This window comes from Mus pahari, chromosome X (assembly GCF_900095145.1).
Source record: "Mus pahari chromosome X, PAHARI_EIJ_v1.1, whole genome shotgun sequence".
In the NCBI taxonomy this organism is placed as follows: domain Eukaryota; kingdom Metazoa; phylum Chordata; class Mammalia; order Rodentia; family Muridae; genus Mus; species Mus pahari.
Genome location: NC_034613.1, coordinates 125,197,865 through 125,217,523, shown reverse-complemented (window position 1 = coordinate 125,217,523; position 19,659 = coordinate 125,197,865). Strand labels below are relative to the sequence as shown.

The following is a 19,659-nucleotide window of genomic DNA, read 5'->3' as shown; positions in this document are numbered from 1 at the left end:
GGTAGGGGAACAGAGGTGGGGGGAGGGGTATGGGAAACTTTCGGGATAGCATTTGAAATGTAAATAAAGAAAATAATAATAATAAAAAAAAAGAAAAAAAAAAAGATATACCTCCAAATACGGTTGGCAATCTAAGTAACCTAAGGATGTATTATGTTTTATTTAAAGTAATGGAAATTGAAATGGATTAAACATAATACTTTAAGGACAGATTCAGTGATAAAACAAGTGGATCAAAAATAAAAGCTGAGAAAACAATTATTTCAATAATGGCAAGGTAAATATTTCCAATTCAGCATTTCCAAGTAACTTTAGCAGACATACTGCTGTCCACATGTATTTTTCCAGCTCATTGTAAATTAGACCACATTGCTGCTCCATAATGTTTATTTTCTTGCCATGGAAGATGGCACTGAACCTGTCACATTTGAAATAATTGTACTTAAAGTGAAACTGTTTAAAATCAGAAAATTAAAGTAAGCTATGATGCTATCATAAGAATGATTATGATCTGTCCTTTTAAACTAATAAAAAAAAAAAAAACATCATTAGTATCCATGGTTAGAAAGGTGAGGGGCATGAGCTATCACTGGAGCCACATTATCTAGCTCTGGCCTTATTCTCTGGTCTTGAGGAGCCTTGTGGGACCCAAGAACATCCTGCCTCCCCATGGACACCTTTGGGGGCCCCAAACTAACCAACTTGGAACCCTGCCTGACCACACATACTTGTTTGACCTGCCTTTCACCCCAGCTGGGTCTGACTAGAACACAACTTGCAGAGTAGTGTTCCCCCCACCCCACCCCAGGACAAAACTGGAGAGTGGGGTCTGATGGAGTCACAGCCAACACAACATAGTCAAATGGATATCTGATCTCCATTTTCTGGCCTAAGGCTCACCCCACCTTCCCAAAAAGTCCTACTGCCATCAGGATTAATTTTCAGGTTAAAAAATGTTCCACTTGTATTTTTTTTCACATCTCTGGATCAGTAGTTTCTTTAGGATGTCTTTGTTGCTGTTTGTGGGCAGAGCAAGAAAACAAGCCCAAGTGTTCAAATTCATACCTATAGAAATGTATCTATCTACCTGACTACCATCTATCATCATTAGGAATTTATAGTTATGAGATGAATATTACCTTTTACTTTTTATTGAAAATAGATTTTTGCCTCACATAATTTCCTAATTGTGGTTTCCCCTCTCTTTACTCCTCCCTGGTCTCTCAACCTCCCATTATATTTGGAGCAAACCCTTTTTTCTCTAAGAAAGTTAAGAGGCTTCTATGGGATAATAATACAATATAAAATAATGTTCTAATCTAATATTATCTAAAAATAAAATATGAAAACTAACATGATATAATTAGATAAAATAAATTGAAGGAGAAAAAGCCAAGGAAAGGGCCAAGGAGCACAGACTATTTTACACACCCAGGAATCCCATAAAAATACTAAACTGGAAACCATAATATATACACAAATATCTGTGGAGGAAAAGAGAGAAGGAAACAACATAAATAAAATCAAAATAATAAAATAAAAAGTAAAACAATTTTTAAAAAGAAGAGCCCTGACAGAATTCTATGAGATAATGAAACTCCAAAAGTGCCACTGCATTTGGTTTCTATGGCTGGGTATGGGGCCTACCATTAAGAGTAGTTTGTTCCCCATGTAAGACTCTCTTGGAAGAAACTGTATTTTTATTTGTCAGTGGTTATCAGTTTGAGATAACATATAGGTTAAGGATGGGGGCATTGCATGCTTTCAGTTTGTGTTGATCCTGTTAATGTAAAGGGTCTTGTCTCCTTGTCCTTCCTTTCTTCTTGCTTGCTTCTTGCTTCACTCTTTCTGCCTCCTTGTGAGTATTAATTAAATACCATGCATTTCGCTATTTCCCTTCCCCTATTCAGTTTTCTAACTTCATATACAAGAATAAGAAACTTAAAGCCAACTAACCTGGGCCTATCGGGGCTCACAGAGACTGTACTACCAACCAAAAAATATGCAAGGGCTGGACCTAGGTCCCCTACACATTTGTAGCAGATGTGCAGCTTGATCTTTAGGTAAGTTACCCCACCATTGGAGCAGGGGCTGTCTTTGCCATTGGCTCCCTTCTCCTAAATGGACTGCCTGGTTGGGCCTCCATAAGAAAGGATATGCTTAGGCTTACTGCAACTGAATGTCCCAGGGTGAGGTGATAGCCAAGTAAGGCTTCCTGTTTTCTGAGAAGGGAAGGACTTAATGGGGGGGGGGGGAATTTGTAAGGGTAGGTAGGACTGGGAGGAAAGGACAGATAGGGAAGGGAACAATCACAGGAGTGGGGAGGGAGGGGAGAACCTGGGTGGGAAAGGGGACAGGGAGGGGAAGAGGGGAACATGATCAGGTGGGGAAACAGGACTGAAGTCCTGAGGGTCAGCAGAATGAATGGAAACAGGCTACCTCAGGAGGTAGGAGGTGGGGGGGACCCTCAAGAATGTACCAGAAACCTGGGAGGTGAGAGACTCTCAGAACTCAGAGGGAGGGACCTTAGATGGAATGCCCTACAGTGGGGAGAAGGGACTTGTAGAGCCCACCTCCAGTAGGAAGACAGGACATCAAATGTGCAACTGGGTTGCCATCCCACAGGCAAAATTCTGACCCATAATTGTTCCTGTCTGAAAGAACTGTAGGGATGGAAATGGTGAGAAGCCTGAGGCAAACAAGTTCCAGCAACAATCTCAAAATGGGATCCAGCTCAAGGGGAAGTCCCAAGTCCTGACACTATTTCTGAGGCTATGGAGCACTCACAAAAAGGGAGTTATCATGACTGCCCTCAAAAAAGACCAGACAAGACACTGAAAGCCTCAGAGGCAGATATTTACACCCAACCAATGGACAAAAGCTGCTGGCCCCTGTGATTGAACTATCTAAGAGCTGGAAGAAGCTGAGGAGGAGGGCGAACTTTTAGAAGAACCAGCAGTCTCAATTAACCTAGACCCCTGAGATCTCTCAGATACTGGACCACCAACCAGGCAGCATACACCAGCTGATATGAGGCCCCCAACACACATACAGCAGAGGACTGCTAGGTCTGGGTTTAGTCAGAGATGATGCATGGGACCCTCAAGAGACTGGAGACCTAGGAATTGAGGAGTTATGGTGGAGTAGATGGTGGGATGGGACATATTTGTGGAGATGAGGGGGAGGAGGTATGGGATGTTGAAGGCAAAGGGTAGACTGGGAAGGGGATAATATCTGGACTGTAAAATAGGACTAAATAAAAATGATATTTAAAAAGTGAATACATAAATGATTTTAAAAAATAATAAGAAACCTAGCTTAAGAAAACTCTAATATATGGGATAAATTTCAAAATTCAGAATACCCAGAATATCTGCCTTGTGGTTCCTCAGAAAATTGGACATAGTACTATCTGAGGACCTACTAATATCACTCCTGGATATATATATCCAGCTATTAAAAATAATGAATGTACAAATTTCTTAGGCAAATGGATGAACCTAGAAAATGTCATCCTGAGTGAGGTAACCCAATCACAGAAGAATACATATGGTATGCACTCACTGATAAGTGAATATTAGCCCAGAAGCTCTGAATACCCAACATTCAATTCACAAACCACATAAAACTCAAGAATAAGGAAAAGCAATGTGTAGATACTTTGATCCTTCTTAGAAGGGGGAACAAAATACCCACGGAAGGAGTTACAGAGGCAAAGTATGGAGCAGAGACTGAAGGCATGACCATCCAGAGACTGCCCCACCTGGGGATCCATCCTATATACAGTCACCAAACCCAGACATTATTGTGAATGCCAGCAAGAGCTTTCTGACAGGAGCCTGTTATAACTGTCTCCTAAGGGGCTCTGCCACTGCCTGGCAAATACAGAAATGGATGCTCACAGTCATCTATTGAATAGAACACAAGGTCCCCAATGAGGGAGCTAGAGAAAGTACCCAAGCTGAAGGGGTCTACAACCTCATGGGAGGAAATAACTATATGAACTAACCAGTAAACCCCAGAGCTCCCAGGGACTAAACCACCAACCAAAGAGTATACACATGGTGGGACTCAAGGTTCCAACTACATATGTAGCAGAGGATGGCCTAGTTGGTCATCAGTGGAAGGGGAGACCCTTGGTCCTGTGAAAGCTTGATGTCCCAGTATAGGGGAATTCCAGGGACAGAAAGTGGGAGTGGGTGGGTTGGTGAGCAGGAGGAGGGGAAGGGGATGGTGGTTTTTAGAGGGGAAACCAGGAAAAAGGATAACATTTGAAATGTAAATAAAGAAAAGATCTAATAAAACAAACAAAAAGAATATCTGCTATGCATCAATGATAAAATCAAATATAAAAAATCAATATAAAATTGAAAGTTCACTTATTTACAATTTTTTATATTTAAATTGGTGATATAATGAACAAAAGTGTTTTGAAATTATTAAACTTCTCTTTCAAATAACAATCACTTCAGTGTGGTTATGATATTGATTTTAGATATATTTTCATTCTATTCAAAATCCCTCTTTTTAATGCTCTGAAGAAATGCTTAGAATACTATAACTACCTGATCTTTCAGATACCTGATGATAGAACTTCAGAGTGAAACTATAGTGGTGTTCATTTTTTATCAGTTTATTTCTTCTTCTGAAATTGCTATTCTTGTTCTTGTGTTTGTATTTCTTTTTTTTCATATTTAAATGAGTAAATTTTGTATTCTCCAGAGAAATAATTAGTTTTCTTTTTTCTTTATTTTTATTTAACTTTTTAACAGTTCAGTCATTATCCCTCGGCTGATCCACACAGTGATGTGCATGTGATGCTACAAAACAATCTCAGTATCTGAAAAATTATTAATTTTTGGTTATTTCTTCATTGCGATACCCTCTTTCTGTATATATAATCTCTCATTCCATGTTTAAACTGGCTAAAAATTTCCATTTTAAAAATATTTTTTAAAAGACAGATAATAAAAAACTATTTCTGAACTGACTATATTTCTTCTTTCTCTATACAATCAATTACTTCTACTATGTACCTTTGAATTTTGTCTTTTCCTTTCTTTGTTTTATTTGGTGGGTTTCTTTGTGGTTCTCTAGAGTTGCTGTAAGAAAATTTTATTCATCCTCTTCTCAAATAGATTTCATTATATTTTCATATCATTTGTTTGTTGTATTAATAACTCTAGTCTTCATATGATAGGAAATTAGTGATATTTGTCTTTCTGGGTCTGATGTATCTTGATGAAGTTTGCAGGAAATGTCTTCAATTGTGTTTTAGTCTATACTACTGATACAGTTGAGGGATGTTTGCATCTTTGCTGCTGATTGTTAATGTTTTAAGCTCATGAACATCTTCGCAAAAAGTATGGTTTCTTTCAAGGGCTTTATGTGAAGAGTGGAGGGCAATATGGGGAGAGTTAATGGTGCTTATATTTGACATTCCTGTCACTTAAAATATGTTTTAATCTCTTCACCATTTCACTGTCCCCCTCTCCTTTTTTCAAATGTCAATTCTGTCTCTCTTGTTTATTTTTCTTTTTCACTCTGTTCTACCTCCAGGAAATTACTTTTTCTTGAGATTTGTGCAGCCTTTTCAACCCACCTGACCTCTAAACTCCCTGTGGCCTCCTTATAACATTTTTTTATAGCCTGCCTTTGATCTACCCCCCCCCCCCAAAAAAAAGAAGAAGAAGAAGAAGCATGCAGTGGGGAGCTCACAGTGGAAACTGTATCTTTGAAGTGACTGTTTCACTATGTTTCTGTGACCTTGCCTTCACTAATACTGGAGAATTAAAAAGCCAAATAACCAGTGTGATATAGATGCTTTGAGATAAACATGTCACTGAAACTCAGTGGAATAGGAAATCTGTAGTTTCTAAGAGTGCCTTATCTATAAGGCATTTAGAGATGATAAAATTAGGTACTGCCACTGAAGATTTGGGAGTGGCTAAGTTTTAACTGTCATAAGAGATTATGTTCAAGACACACTGTTCTTTTCAGATTTTTAGACTAGGTAGTATTTTAGTAATATTTTCATTGTCCAATTCCATTATGCATTTGGAGAACTCATTAGACATCTCTCGTTTATTCTACAGGAAGATGAGTATGTTAAAAATTAAAGTTAAACTGGAATTTCCACATATTAACAATAAACTTTGAACTTGAGTTTCAAATTTTGTAGTTATGGTACTTATTGAAAGAAAAATACAGTGGTGATATACACCTGAGGTAACAGCTACTTGGGAGTCTGAGGCAGGAAATGCACATGAGCTTTGATTCATTGATTTTTATTTTTTATTAATATTTTAAAACATTTGATGTTTTTCTTTTAATTTTGTGTATGTGTGGGTATTTAGCTTATATGTATGTCTGCACCACATGCATAATCTACTGCCTGCAGAGGTCAAAAGAGAGCATGAGATCTCCTGGGAATGCAGTCAGAAATACTTGTTAACTGCCATGTAGGTGCTGGACATCAAACACTGGTCCTCTGGTAGACAATTTGGTAATTTTGACCAGGACTGTAATGTGATTTTGATTTTTCTAAAATCATGAGTACTAGCCAAAACTAAAAGATAGATTAAAATGAACAAAGCAAAAAGATGGCAGAAAATCAAAGAAAAAAATAAAGCCTCTTGAAAAATATTGAAGCTGAGCTTTATGGTTGTGATAAAAACTTACATTTATGTGCTCAGAAATTGATTTTTATGCCTTGTCTCCTTATAAAACATGACTTAGAAACTGCATGAAAAAGAAGAGCAATGCCTATTAGTGCATAATTTATGCCAACTATTTAGTTTGTCAACATAAAAGATAACATATGCTGGGGGTATAGCAGTGATTGAGTGCTTGCCTAGAGCAAATGAGGCCCTGGGTTCAATATCTGTCCCTCAGAAACATTTCTTAAAATAAAATTATTATAGAAGACAAATTTTGCTTTCCTTTTGTGTATTAGAGTTGGCACTGACAGTAAATATGCCCAAATACAGGTCAGGGTGCCATTTTGTCACTACCCCATTTTGTATGGTTATTTATTGTTAATACATGACACTTGCAAATAAAGTGTTTATGGATAATTTAAATATATTATAAAATAGGTGTTTTAACTTTTGAAAATTCTGCTGAGGTTTTATTTCATAAATCTCAACATATCCCATCATTTTTTCTTGCTCACATTTTGTTCTTATTCTATATTTTTCAAATTCTCTAGGTAAATTATTAACTGTATAAATTACATCCTGTGGATTATTATAAAACTATGAGACTGAGAAATGAATAAAAATGTACTCACCATAAAGAATTGCAAGCAGAGACAGGGGCATGACAAGTAGTCCCACCAGCATATCAGCAATGGCTAGGGACATTAAGAAATAATTGGTAGCATTGTGCAGTTTCTTCTCCATGCTTACTGCCATGATAACGAGAATGTTGCCCCCTATTGTCATGATTATAATCACGACGATTGAAAGTGCTGGCCAGTTTTGTACCCCGTCCGGGAATTGAAACAAGCGTCCACCATCGGAGGAATTAAAAGTGTCAGTTACTATAGCTGCTACTGGACTTATGGAAATATCGAACTGCCAAACCAATAGGCCGATTAGGTGCACACTGAAAATTAAAAAGAAAAGAGAAAGGAAAATCAGACTCCCTTTACACACGATATATCATATATACTATACAATAGCTTGTAGCCTCCTCCCACTACTCTGACCATGACCACCTCCATCCTCCCCATTTCCCATTTTTATCATTATCTTTTACTGAGTAACTGCTATAAGGTAGACACTTAGTTTACATATATATGTACATATATAGATATAGATATCTCCCACAGGAGATCAGTAATGATTTATTCTCATTATGCAGCTGAAAAAAACAATGGAGTTAAAAAAAAAAAGGGTTTTGACATTTTCCCCAGCCAATGTAGACAAGTAAATGACAGGACCAGGGGCCATCATATGGTCTAGTTTCAGACTATATTAAAATATTAAATAATAAAAATTGGAAAAATATTAAATATTACTGCTGTTTCAAAATACAGTATTATTTGACTTGGTGTGATAGTTTATTATTGTTTTAAATTTTTATTTTATTTTATTATGTTGTATTACAAAACATTATTTTCATGTAAGTATAGAAGGTACTTTGAGTATGTCTTCCTTCAACTCAATAGATTCCCTCACCCTCCTTAGATCTCTTTGTTCCTGAGACAGTTTTGCTTTTATTTTCATGTCATCTGTCATACATGATTAAGTGTATCTATGAAGTCAAGGCTCTGCAAATGAGAGAAAATATGTGGCATTTGTCTTTCAGAGACTGACTTGTTTTATTCTTTATATTTTTAAAATATGAATTTCTTTGAGCTATTCTTTAAGACAGTTGTTACAGAAATCATGGGAAAGTTCCTTAAAGGAGCCAGTGGCCACACAAGATACTTGGAAGTTGAATTATGTTGTTCTAAATTTAAAGAAAAATATAAAGTCTTCTTTTGGGGTCTCTCACCTAAAACCACAGTCTTCAACTTTATCAGAACGATGGTATGAATTGTTTTGAAAGCTGCTGTGGCAACAGTGCACACTCATTTCTTTTTAGGAGTATTTCCAGGTTCTCGTGCTTGCAAAGTGAGTTTCTGATTGTTGTGTGCTTCTTGCCTTGTGCCTTAAACTTTAATGCTCCCTACCTCATTTGTGTCCTTGGTTTTCTAGGACTTAACTCTAGGCTTAAGAGTAATGTGTGTAAATGATTGATTCCCATTTAGGGTAGAGGTAGAGGTAGGAATTAAATTTCTTAAATCATCTTAAATACTTATTTTTACATTGGTCCTTAGATTCTACCAGTAAGAATTTCAGGATAGTTGGCGATCTAAGACAAGGGAAATGTTTATATTTTACTTCTGTTAAATTCAAATTAATTTCTCTCATAGTGATGAGATTTATTCATATTGCAAACACAAATATCTGCTAAAGATTTGAGCTCCTAAGGTGTCTCCAACAAAACCAACACATGTATCTTCCATGATAAAAATAAGACAACAATTATGGTCAAAATTTCCTCCCTCCTAGAAGGGGGAAGAAAATAACATGTGGGGGGGGCAGCAGGAGGGAAGGACCTGGGAAGGAGAGGGGATGGGAAGGGGAAAAGGGGAACAGGATCAGGAATGGGGGGATAGGAGAGAAGCCCAGAGGTCCAAGAGAAAGAATGGAAATACACTGTCTCAGGGGATGGGAGGTGAGGGGACTCTCTAGAAAATACCAGAGATCCAGGAGACAGGAGACTCTCAGAACTCAATGGGGGTGACCTTAGCCAAAATGGTCAACATTGGGGAGTGGGAACTTGAAGAGTCCACCTCCAGTAAATAGACAGGGCATCAAGTGTAGGGACTGGGTTACTATCATACTGTTAAAATTTCTCACCAAGGATTGTTCTATTCTACAAGAATTGTAGGGACAAAAATAGAGAAGAGACTGAGGGAAAGGAGGTCCAATGACCGGCCCAGCTTGGGACCCATCTCATGGGAGGTTACTAAGGCCTGACACTATTACTGATGCTATGATGTGCTTACAGACAGGAGCCTAGCATGGCTGTCCTCCTAGAGATCCTAGCAGCAGCTAACTGACAAATGCAGATATTTACACCCAACCATTGGACTGAAGTCAGGGCACCCTGTGGTTGAATTAGGGGAAGGATTAAAGAAGCTGAAAGGGAAAACTACCACATAGGAAGATCAGCAGTCTCAACTAATGGAGACCCAGGGAGTGCTCAGTGACTGAGTCACCAACCAGGAGCAAAAGTCTGACAGGTCTGGCCTCAGTGGAGAAGATGCTCTTAATCTTTGGGAGACTTGAGGCCCCAGGGAAGGGGAGAGTCTGGAGGAGGGAGCACCCTCTCAGAGGCAAGGAGGAGGAGGAATGGGATGAGGAACCGTGGGAGGGAGGACAGGAGGGGTGTCATCCCTGCAATGTAAATAAATAAAATAATTTTTAAAAATTTCCTGTTTGAAAACATCATTTGTGACTGGCTATTCTGGATGAGATCTATTTATTTACTTCTATCTATCCATCCATCTATCTATCTATCTATCAATCTATCTAATTTTTATTTTTACTTCTATCTATCTCTTTATTATTTTCAGTTATTACATAAGAGCAAAGGGATTCAGGACTTTGGTTATTCTGCTCAGGGTTTATACACTCCTCAAATAGTAGGTTTGGGTTAAGTGAGACTTACAGTGGCTTTGTTCTTATATTTGTTTCTTTACTAGTCCTTACATTGCATTCTATTGAATTCAACTATTGTTTCGTTCCAGGCCCACAGGGTTCTGCCCTATCAGCTACATCCTCAGTCCCTGCCTTCAGATTCCTAGCATGCTCTACTATCCCTTACAAAATCAGTTGCTTATGAGAACATGCTCTCTTCGCCCTTCTCACTTTTTCTCCAGCACAATGTGTCTGTATCTTAAGCTAAGCTCAGTATTGTAACCATCCTGTCCCAGTCACCTTGGTGCCAGGACTACAGGTTCACAGCACCACAATAAGCAGCCATTTAATTTCCGTAATTGTTCAGTTCATGCAAGAAGGAAAGGGGAAGAAACTCTCTAAGTCTTACCCATGTTAGAAGCAACCATAAAAACTAGAATAAGTGGAATTGAGGCTACTATTCCCATATCAACTGAGTAGATGAGTTTTAAAATTTAATTAGATACCAGATTATTCGTATTCCCCATGTATTATCTTTAAATTCAAAATATTCATATTTTTGACACAGGTCATAGAGTATGCAAGCATTTTGAGCATCAAGTAAGCAAACATAAAAATAACTGTTGTTTCTATTTAAGTAATAGAATTCTTACAGGAGTGAGTGCACCGCGTTGCCCAGGTTCACCATGATTGCTTCAGTTTTAAGCAACCAGAGTTTCAAACTGAGAATTGGGAAGTTAACAGAATTGTTTCATTCCCTGAGGAGAGAGAAGAGAGAGAGAGAGAGAGAGAGAGAGAGAGAGAGAGAGAGAGAGAGAAGGAAAAAAGAACATTAGTTAAAATGTCAAATAACTTACATATCAAGCAATTAAACGAACTCAATGACCATATTTAGTGTTAAGACAGTTGATACTTCATTTAAATAGCAGGGAAACATGATATATGAAAGTAATGAAGAATGGCTAAGAACATTTTTTTCACTTACTTATAGGCACAAAGCTATTAATTTTTGTAAAATTTCTTGTTTAGGATCTAGTGCTGTGTGCCTTTACTACATATTCCCTTGTTAGGGTAAACAGAACTTCAAATCAATGTTTTGTGAAGGAAGATATGACTAGACACCCTTGAGATCTGCAAATCATTGGAAAACATAAAATTTTAAATTAATTTACATTTCTAAAATTAAAAGGGTCATCTATAGTAAAATAAAAACTATAACAAATTTCAAGAATTCCTATAACACAAATATATTTTATAAGTTTTTAACTTTATACTTTTGCATTAACCAATAATAGCCACCAGAGGGCAGCAATAAGTAGTTCGTAACCATATAAATACACTAGGCAAATTTATCATACATTCTAAGTAAAGCAGTCCCTCTATGTAATAACTAGTTAGTAGTAATTAATGAAATACTACTGCCCAAGCAAATGAGGTAGTATTAAAATTTAAAAACAAAATGTCAGTTGTAATAGGTGATTGTATCAACACTCTTAGCTTCTTTTGTTGATTGAGAGATGACACTACATCTTCGAGCAGCTTACATCAAATTTCAGATCAGACGCTTCTTGTTTCTGTAAGATGTGTTTCTGTAAGATGTCTTTGAAAGAATTGTTTGAGATATCATGAACTATGTATTGGATTGCTATTCACGTATTACTATATTCTGTAGCTTTAAATGATGATTGAGGATTAAATTGTCCAGAAAAAAATGAATGCTTCTTTGCTGAGCAATGATACCTTTTTAGAACGACACTGAGGAAACAATGTAAGTCTCAGTGACTAGCAAAGTAATCTTTAAGGTTTTCTTCATAGCGATTTGTAACTAAGAACAGAGAAATCAAATAGAGAGAGCTATGTCCTCTATTCTTCCTCTTCTGTATTTTTTGAGTTTGGGGTTGACTAAACTTTTTGACATGTCAAAAAAAAAAAAAACTAATAAGTCTATTCTTCCTAAGCTTGTAATGTGATTTCAAGATTAATGTCTGTTACACTTTTCAGTTTGCAAGTACCAATTTGTCAATCAGAAGTGTGTGTGTGTGTGTGTGTGTGTGTGTGAATGTATGTATGTGTGTATGTGGAACTGTGCAGAAAAGAATGGGCAGTAAATGCTTGAGAACACAACGTAATATTGCAAGTTCCATTTTATGTAGTTTATATGTATTTTCAAGGAATATAAAAATAAAAATTTGTCTTGATAATCTTTGGTGGTCTTAGATTCTTTCAAAAATATGGAATTAAAATTTCACTAGAACAAATGTAATTCCCCATTTCTCATCTCATTTAACAGAACTTTATTTTCCTAGTCATTCAAATTATCAATTAATTAATAGCAAATACATTTCCTCTATCAGAACTAATGCAATCATTAATTAATGTGGTCTGCCTTTATTCCTCAAGATCTACCTTGCAATTCTATCAAAAAAAAACTTACTCTTATGAATATATGCACTCTGACTTTCTAGAGACTAGAGACTCAAAATATTTTGTAAGAGAGTGGTCTCTGCAAACTGCTAGGCCATTTTATCTGCCACAAGACAACACATAAGCCCTACTTCTTTTTGAGATATAGAAATAGGTGATTTAAAAAGTGCTAAATAAATATCAAAGTCATTTAGGCTTTCCCTTTTTTATATCTCTAATGTATCAAAAGTTTTTTAGTAATGATAAAAGTTTTAAAACATTTTAATATTTATTCTTTTCACATATCCACAAATTAGTATAGTTAAGAGTCAATGATAATGTGAAATGCAGTATGTTCAAATAGGATTATACTTGAATACTATAAATTGCACTTGCAATAGCTACATATGGTCCTAATCTCATGAAACACTTTATACACGTTCTCAACCTTGGTATAATTAAACTATTGCTTCAGAAAACACTATGTTTTCTCAGAAATTAGCCAACTATATATTATTTCCCTTAGAATTACAGGTGGAAACACTGAACAGTAATTCACTTTCTTAGGTTCTAGTTTTGCTAAGAAAATAATAATTATAAACACTATTATACACATAGATTTCCAATTCATTAACTAAAATTACTTTCAATGAATGTCATGTCTTCTTGTGCAGCTAAAACTTGTTTCTTTTAATTTGTTTTAGTTCTTATTTTCTCCAATACCAAGGGGAAAATGGCCTTCCTCTCTCATAGAACTAAAGCATTTACATTTTAACTTTGATGAAACCAAATGGGAAATTGTTTTGAAGTATTTGTGGAGGTTTAGGAACACAATATAGGAGGAATAAGATATGTGAATTATATGACACAAATTCTACTTCATTATAAAATATAATATTTTTCAATAATAAGTGTCATGTATATTTGAATAATTGTTTGTAGAATTACAAAGGAGAGAGAGAGAGAAAATGCAAAGTTCCTCAAACCTCAAATAACTAACAAGGCAAACAAGCAAACTATCTTCTGATTTACACTTCTCATACTCGACTTGTGAGTCAAATATTTAAACTTGGGAAGTTTTGTGTTTTGTACTACTACTACTTCGAATTGGTTAAGCTTTAAGCAGAATCTACTGGGCTCCTGTAGAAACTGTGGGCAATTAAGCACAGTGAGTGAGGAGATAAGAAAACCCGAATTAAATTATTTTTCTGAAGTATGAAGTAATAATAATAATAATAATAATAATAATAATAGACTAAATCACAAAATGAATTCACTATAAGATCAGTAACTACTCATATCAATTTCTTATTTCTTCCTACAGCATTTTTCACAGACATTTTGTTGTTGTCTCTAAAGCATTGCAAGATCTTTAAGTATCAATAACAGATTTTGCTCATGAAAAATAGGGGACAAATATTTTTTCCGTGAGATTTTTAGTAGCATGATTTTATAACAGGTATTAGTTAACAAGCTTCTCAAACATAAATCCAAACACAGAAATGGTGAACAGTATATTTAAATGTTGCTCATTAAAACTATGTTTGTATGTTAATAGGTTACATCTGTCATTAGCTTAGTTCAGAAAACTTGCAAACATTTGGAAATACTTGAACCCAAATAAGATTACCATTAAGTATTCAGAAATAAATTTCAAACTGTCCAAAATACATGTCATTCACCAAAATAAGTAAAACAATTCTGAATAATTATCTTGAAAAATAATGAAACACAAAGTTAAAACATTTTGTGTGTGAGCACATACGTGTGTGCATGTGTGTGTGCATGTGTGTATGTATATCCGCTTTCTATTTCAGTTAATTAATCAAGTATAGTGTATAAACTAGTTGATTTAGGGGAAGGGGTGAGGGGAACTTTGAAAAGAATAAAATTTTAATGGAAGACAATGGACTTGGGATTATATATACATTATGTTTGAAGAAAAAATGGAGGAGTTGGAGAAGGGACTGAAGGAGCTGAGGGAGTTTGCAGCCCCAAATGGGGAGCAACAGTGTCAACAGGTCAGACACCCCCAGGAGCTCTTGGGGATTGGACCACCAACCAAATAGTGCTCATGGAGGGACCCATGGCTCTGGCCACGTATGTGGCAGAGGACAGCCTTGTTGGACATCAGTGGGAGGGGAGGCCCTTGGTCCTGTGAAGGCTCTATGCCCCAGTGTAGGGGAATGTCAGGGCATGAAGACAGGAGTAGGTGGGTGGGTAGGGGAGCACCCTCATAGAAGCGGGGTGGGGGGGATGGGATAGAGCATTTCGGAAGGGGAGACCTGGGTTGGGGAAAACATTTGAAATGTAAATAAATAAAATATCCAATAAAAATATTCCTAGGAATGTATAAGATCTTTAATAATTAAAATAAAAGGATGTATTTTTTAGAAAAGACCTTAAGAACTTGGTTGTCTTTTGGTTCTATACCATTCAGAACTAATCCATTCAGATTGGTTTTTACCTTCAGATTTCTTGAAAATTTCTCAGGTAACCATGGTGATATAACACATTATTTTTACTCGCATGACGTGAAGTTTTTATTGGACTGTAGAATACACAGTAAACAGATGATTCCTGTGTGACTTTTATTTTATTTGTGTGTGTGGGTGGGCATATGTGTTTGTGCATGAGTGTGTGTGTGTGTGTGTGTGTGTGTGTGTGTGATTGTGTGTCTGTGTTTGTACACTCACATGCATGCCATGGAAGAGGTGTTGAGTTCAGGGGGAAATGAGCAGAAGTAACTTCTTTCCTTTTACCATGTGGGGTTTGAGGACTGAACTCAGGTCATCCAACTTGGTTGTCGCCACCTTTACTGGCTGAGCCATTTGCCCAGCCCTTGTCTAAATGTGTATGATAAATATTTTAAGAACTGAATATGTAACATTGCATGAAAGTTTGATTCTATCATTTTTTCCAGTGCTCAAAACTAAAGACTCATAATTTAAAAAGTTTTCTCTGTTCAAGATCATAAAAAGGACATACAAAGATCAGAGAGTAGAAGAGCAGTGGGAGTGCTGTGACATGCTCTTGCCAAGTGACATGGCCAGTGTAATCAGGAGGACTGGGCCTTATCCAAGAGACCTGTGGGGCCCCAAAACCTATGGAATCAGGGAAACAGAGTGGTTGTAGCTACCTGCCCAGGACCTGTCCTCCAAATAAGATCTAAAAGTTAGGGGAAGGACTAGCTGGAGAGAAGATGCACTGCAAGGGTGGGAGGGGATAGAAGAAAGTAATAAGTGTGAATATTAACACAATATACTGTATACATATATGAAACTGGCAAAACTTGAATAAGATGTCAATGAAATTTTCTCTCTGATTATTATATGCACTCAACTTTAAGCAGATGGCTGGATCAAAAGTGAATTGATCACAAATGTTCAGACGGCTCCTGTGAGGAAAAGAATTTTTGGAATAATCATGTAATCCATATATATATATATATATATATATATATATATATATATATATATATATATATATTCATTCTTAGGACTAAGGCATATTAAATGAATGTTCCTTTCAAATTTAAATGTTTACTATAGCAATTTTGTAATAAAGCACTCTTCATTCAAAAAATTCATGTTTGCTATGAATAGTAACATGGTGTCATTCTTTATGATTTGATGAAAAAAATGCAGAGACAACAGTCAATTGAAATCCTTTCCTACCAGTAAACCCAGGAGCTTCAAATATGGTAAGTTTATTTAGAAATGCATTCTATGAATTTAAATGAAACCAAACACGCCATTTAAAGTTTTAAGGTCTTAACTTATTCTACAAGCTTGACTTCACAGAACTTCTGAGACTAAAAAATTATAAGGGATAAAATAATCTAGTTCCTTGTCTTCAGGCAGGTCTATATTTAAGTCACTTTGACAAGTTTGACAGTTGATGTACTTTAGAACAACTTTCATCAGAGGTAATTTCAAAACCCTCCCTTGAACAGCAATCTGCTCTTTTAGGAAATGTTATTTTACACCAGGCAAAAACACCCCAGGCTAATAGACACCAGTGGAAATGAAAACTCCCACAATACATCAGGAGAGGAATCTGCACCTCAGGCTCATGACAGTTATTGCATCTTTGCTAGGCTTGCCTTGGAATACACTGCTTCAAACCTAAAATTAGATGCTTCCCTAGACTGTGACAAAAAGGAGAGCTGACACTATAGTCATATATGCTGGAAGATTTTGTAATTTCTCTTTTTAAAAAACAGGTGGCAACATTTGGAGGGTGGTCCTTGGGGCCTTTTCTGGACATTTCATTAGATCTTGTAACACCAATATAATTATTTAATTTGAAAACAGTTGTAACCAATATTTACACTTCCCCATTTTTCTGTTTAGAAAATACTAATGAATTAATAGAACTTTCCCTCTTGGACTTTGACTGCAATTGAAATATTTTCTTGATTTGTGTTTTCAAATTTCTTCTGCTTAATATAAGTTATGGGAGGTTTGTTGTTTGTTTTGTGGTGCTGGGATGGCATAGTCCTCATGTGGGAGCAACATCCTTAGGACCACATGAAAACAGTTTTTGTTAAATCTAAAAGAAAAAAAAATGCAAAAAAAAAAATCCCAACCAACCAACCAAACAATTAATACAGTGAACTCCTAAAATCAACAGAAATTAAAGTAATAAATTTCCATAGCAATCTATTCTACTCACCTAAAATAATATTCCAAAAATGGTTCCTAAATTAATAGAACTGAAGTTGCTGATGCAAATCATTCCACAGTTGTAATAACAAACATTGAGGGAATCTGTCTTAGTGGGCAGCATGCCCAGCAATTTGAAGCTGTTTCTCCATAGGTGGTAGGAGAATTCTGCCTATCAACCTAAGTATCCTTATAGCAAATTAACAATAACAACCAAAAACAAAAATTAAAAAAAAATGTGTAAAGAGCAGTACTAAGGGGGAAACCATATGTTAATGTATGTGTTGGAGAAAATTACTACTGACTTGAAAGACTGAGAACTGTACAACCAAATTTCTGTGTGTTCAAACATTTGTTGATTTCCTATTATGTGCTAGGCTCTCTGCCAGATGCTGTACACAGGGTGGAAAACAAGGCAGAAAAAGGCCCTTCTCACACAGAGCTTACATTCCAACTCAACAAACAAGCAATAAACCATGTCAGGATTGGATCATTGCTGCGAATGTGATAGAATAGCATAATAATGAGTAATGGAAGGAAGTAGAACAGATTTATAGCTGTATGTATTCATAGGCTGTCCTAGCTCTTACTTATTGCAAGTAAAGTTATTTTACACTGGCAATATAGGCAATTGACAAGTATCACTGGTACAAATATTTTTTGCTTATTTATTTTACACACTTAAAACAATTCATTTCCTTTAGTTTTGTCAAAGTACGTGTTACAGTCCAGCATAGCTGTATACAAAAATTCATTTCCCCCTTAGTTTTACAATGAGGTTCCCTCACTGACAGGCAGCACTCACTCCCTGGGTCTCATTTGATTAGGAAATTACACAGTTTGGGTTGTCAAAGCAGGCCTTGAATGTTGCAGATGCTCCAGATGAGTCAAGAGAAGCGAAAAGTTCAATCAGTTGCCCAGATGTATGTATTGCCAAATAACAGGGTACTTGGGTACATCTGGACAGCCGAATGAACTCTTAACCCCTCATCTCTCCAACACTTCTTCAGTTTGCCAGCTTTAGATACTCCTGGATAGAGAGGGAAAAAAGTGAACAAAAACACTACTTTGCAGGTGAAAGATTGATTAGTCTTTCAAGTTTGAGAATTTCACACCAAGAAAAAGCAGTCTCTGCCACCGATGTATAACACATTACTAGAAAGTGTGTTTAAACCGCCAACAAACAACAATATATACACAAAAATGCTCATGCTAAACATTAAAAATGTATGACAAGTACAGAAAACTCAGTGGGCAAATTGAATTTGCATAATTTACATTTAACATATGTTTTATAACATAGCACACTGGGTACTAGACACTGTGGTTTCAGACTTGATTCTTTTACTCTATTTAAGTGTAGCTTAAAATAAGTCATCAAATTTATTTGAATCTCAGTGTTTCCCCCATTTTATTACGAAGTTAAAATAAAAAAATTCCAGTTAGATTCTTCTTGTCATTGCCAGCTCAATGTGAAACATGAAATACACCTAAATGTGCCTCTTGATTTAAAATGAGAGTGAGAGTGATCTGGGAGATATTTTCATAATGCAGTCCATCTATTCTACAAATCAATGTGCATGCAGTCTTTTTTAAAAATTATTTTATTAGATATTTTATTCATTTACATTTCAAATGCTATCCCAAATGTCCCCTATACCATCCCCACACCCTGCTCCCCTACCCACCCACTCCCACTTCTTGGCCCTGGCGTTCCCCTCTATGGGGCATAGAAAGTTTGCAAGACCAAGGGGACTCTATTCCCAGTGATGGCCAATTAGGTCATCTTCTGCTACATATGCAGCTAGAGACACGAGCTCTGGGGTTACTGGTTAGTTCATATTGTTGCTCCACCTATAGGGTTGCAGACCCCTTCAGCTCCTTGGGTACTTTCTCTAGCTCCTCCATTAGGGAGCCCTGTGTTCCATCCAATAGCTGACTGTGTACATCCACTTCTGTGTTTGTCAGGCACTGGCATAGCCTCACAAGAGACCACAATATCAGGGTCCCTTCAGCAGAATCTTTCTGGGTGCGCAATAGTGTCTGGGTTTGGTGGATGATGATGGGATGGATCCCCTAGTGGGGTAGTCCCGAGATAGTCCATTCTTTTGTCTTAGCTCCAAACTTTGTCTCTGTAACTCCTTTTACGGGTATTTCGTTCCCTATTCTAAGGAGGAATGAAGTATCCACCCATTGGTCTTCCTTCTTTTTGGTTTTCTTATGTTTTACAGATAGTATCTTGGGTATTCTAAGTTTCTGGGCTAATGTCCACTTATCAGTGAGTACCTATCTAGTGACTTCTTTTGTGATTGTGTTACCTCACTAAGGATGATATCCTCCAGATACATCCATTTGGCCAAGAATTTCATAAATTCATTGTTTTTAATAGCTGA

General features: G+C 36.4%; 1 protein-coding gene across 1 annotated transcript in view; it reads right to left on the bottom strand.

Moving 5' to 3' along the window:
• The window catches only part of Htr2c (5-hydroxytryptamine receptor 2C), a 207,780-nt gene that overhangs the window by 87,303 nt on the left and 100,818 nt on the right, over positions 1-19,659 (bottom strand). Inside the window, exons 3-4 of the mRNA XM_021188060.1 lie at positions 10,850-10,954; positions 7,292-7,608 (exon numbers count right to left, since the gene is read on the bottom strand). Of these exons, the coding sequence (XP_021043719.1) occupies positions 7,292-7,608; positions 10,850-10,884 (352 nt within the window). The 5' untranslated portion in view covers positions 10,885-10,954. The remainder of the gene's footprint in view (positions 1-7,291; positions 7,609-10,849; positions 10,955-19,659) is intronic.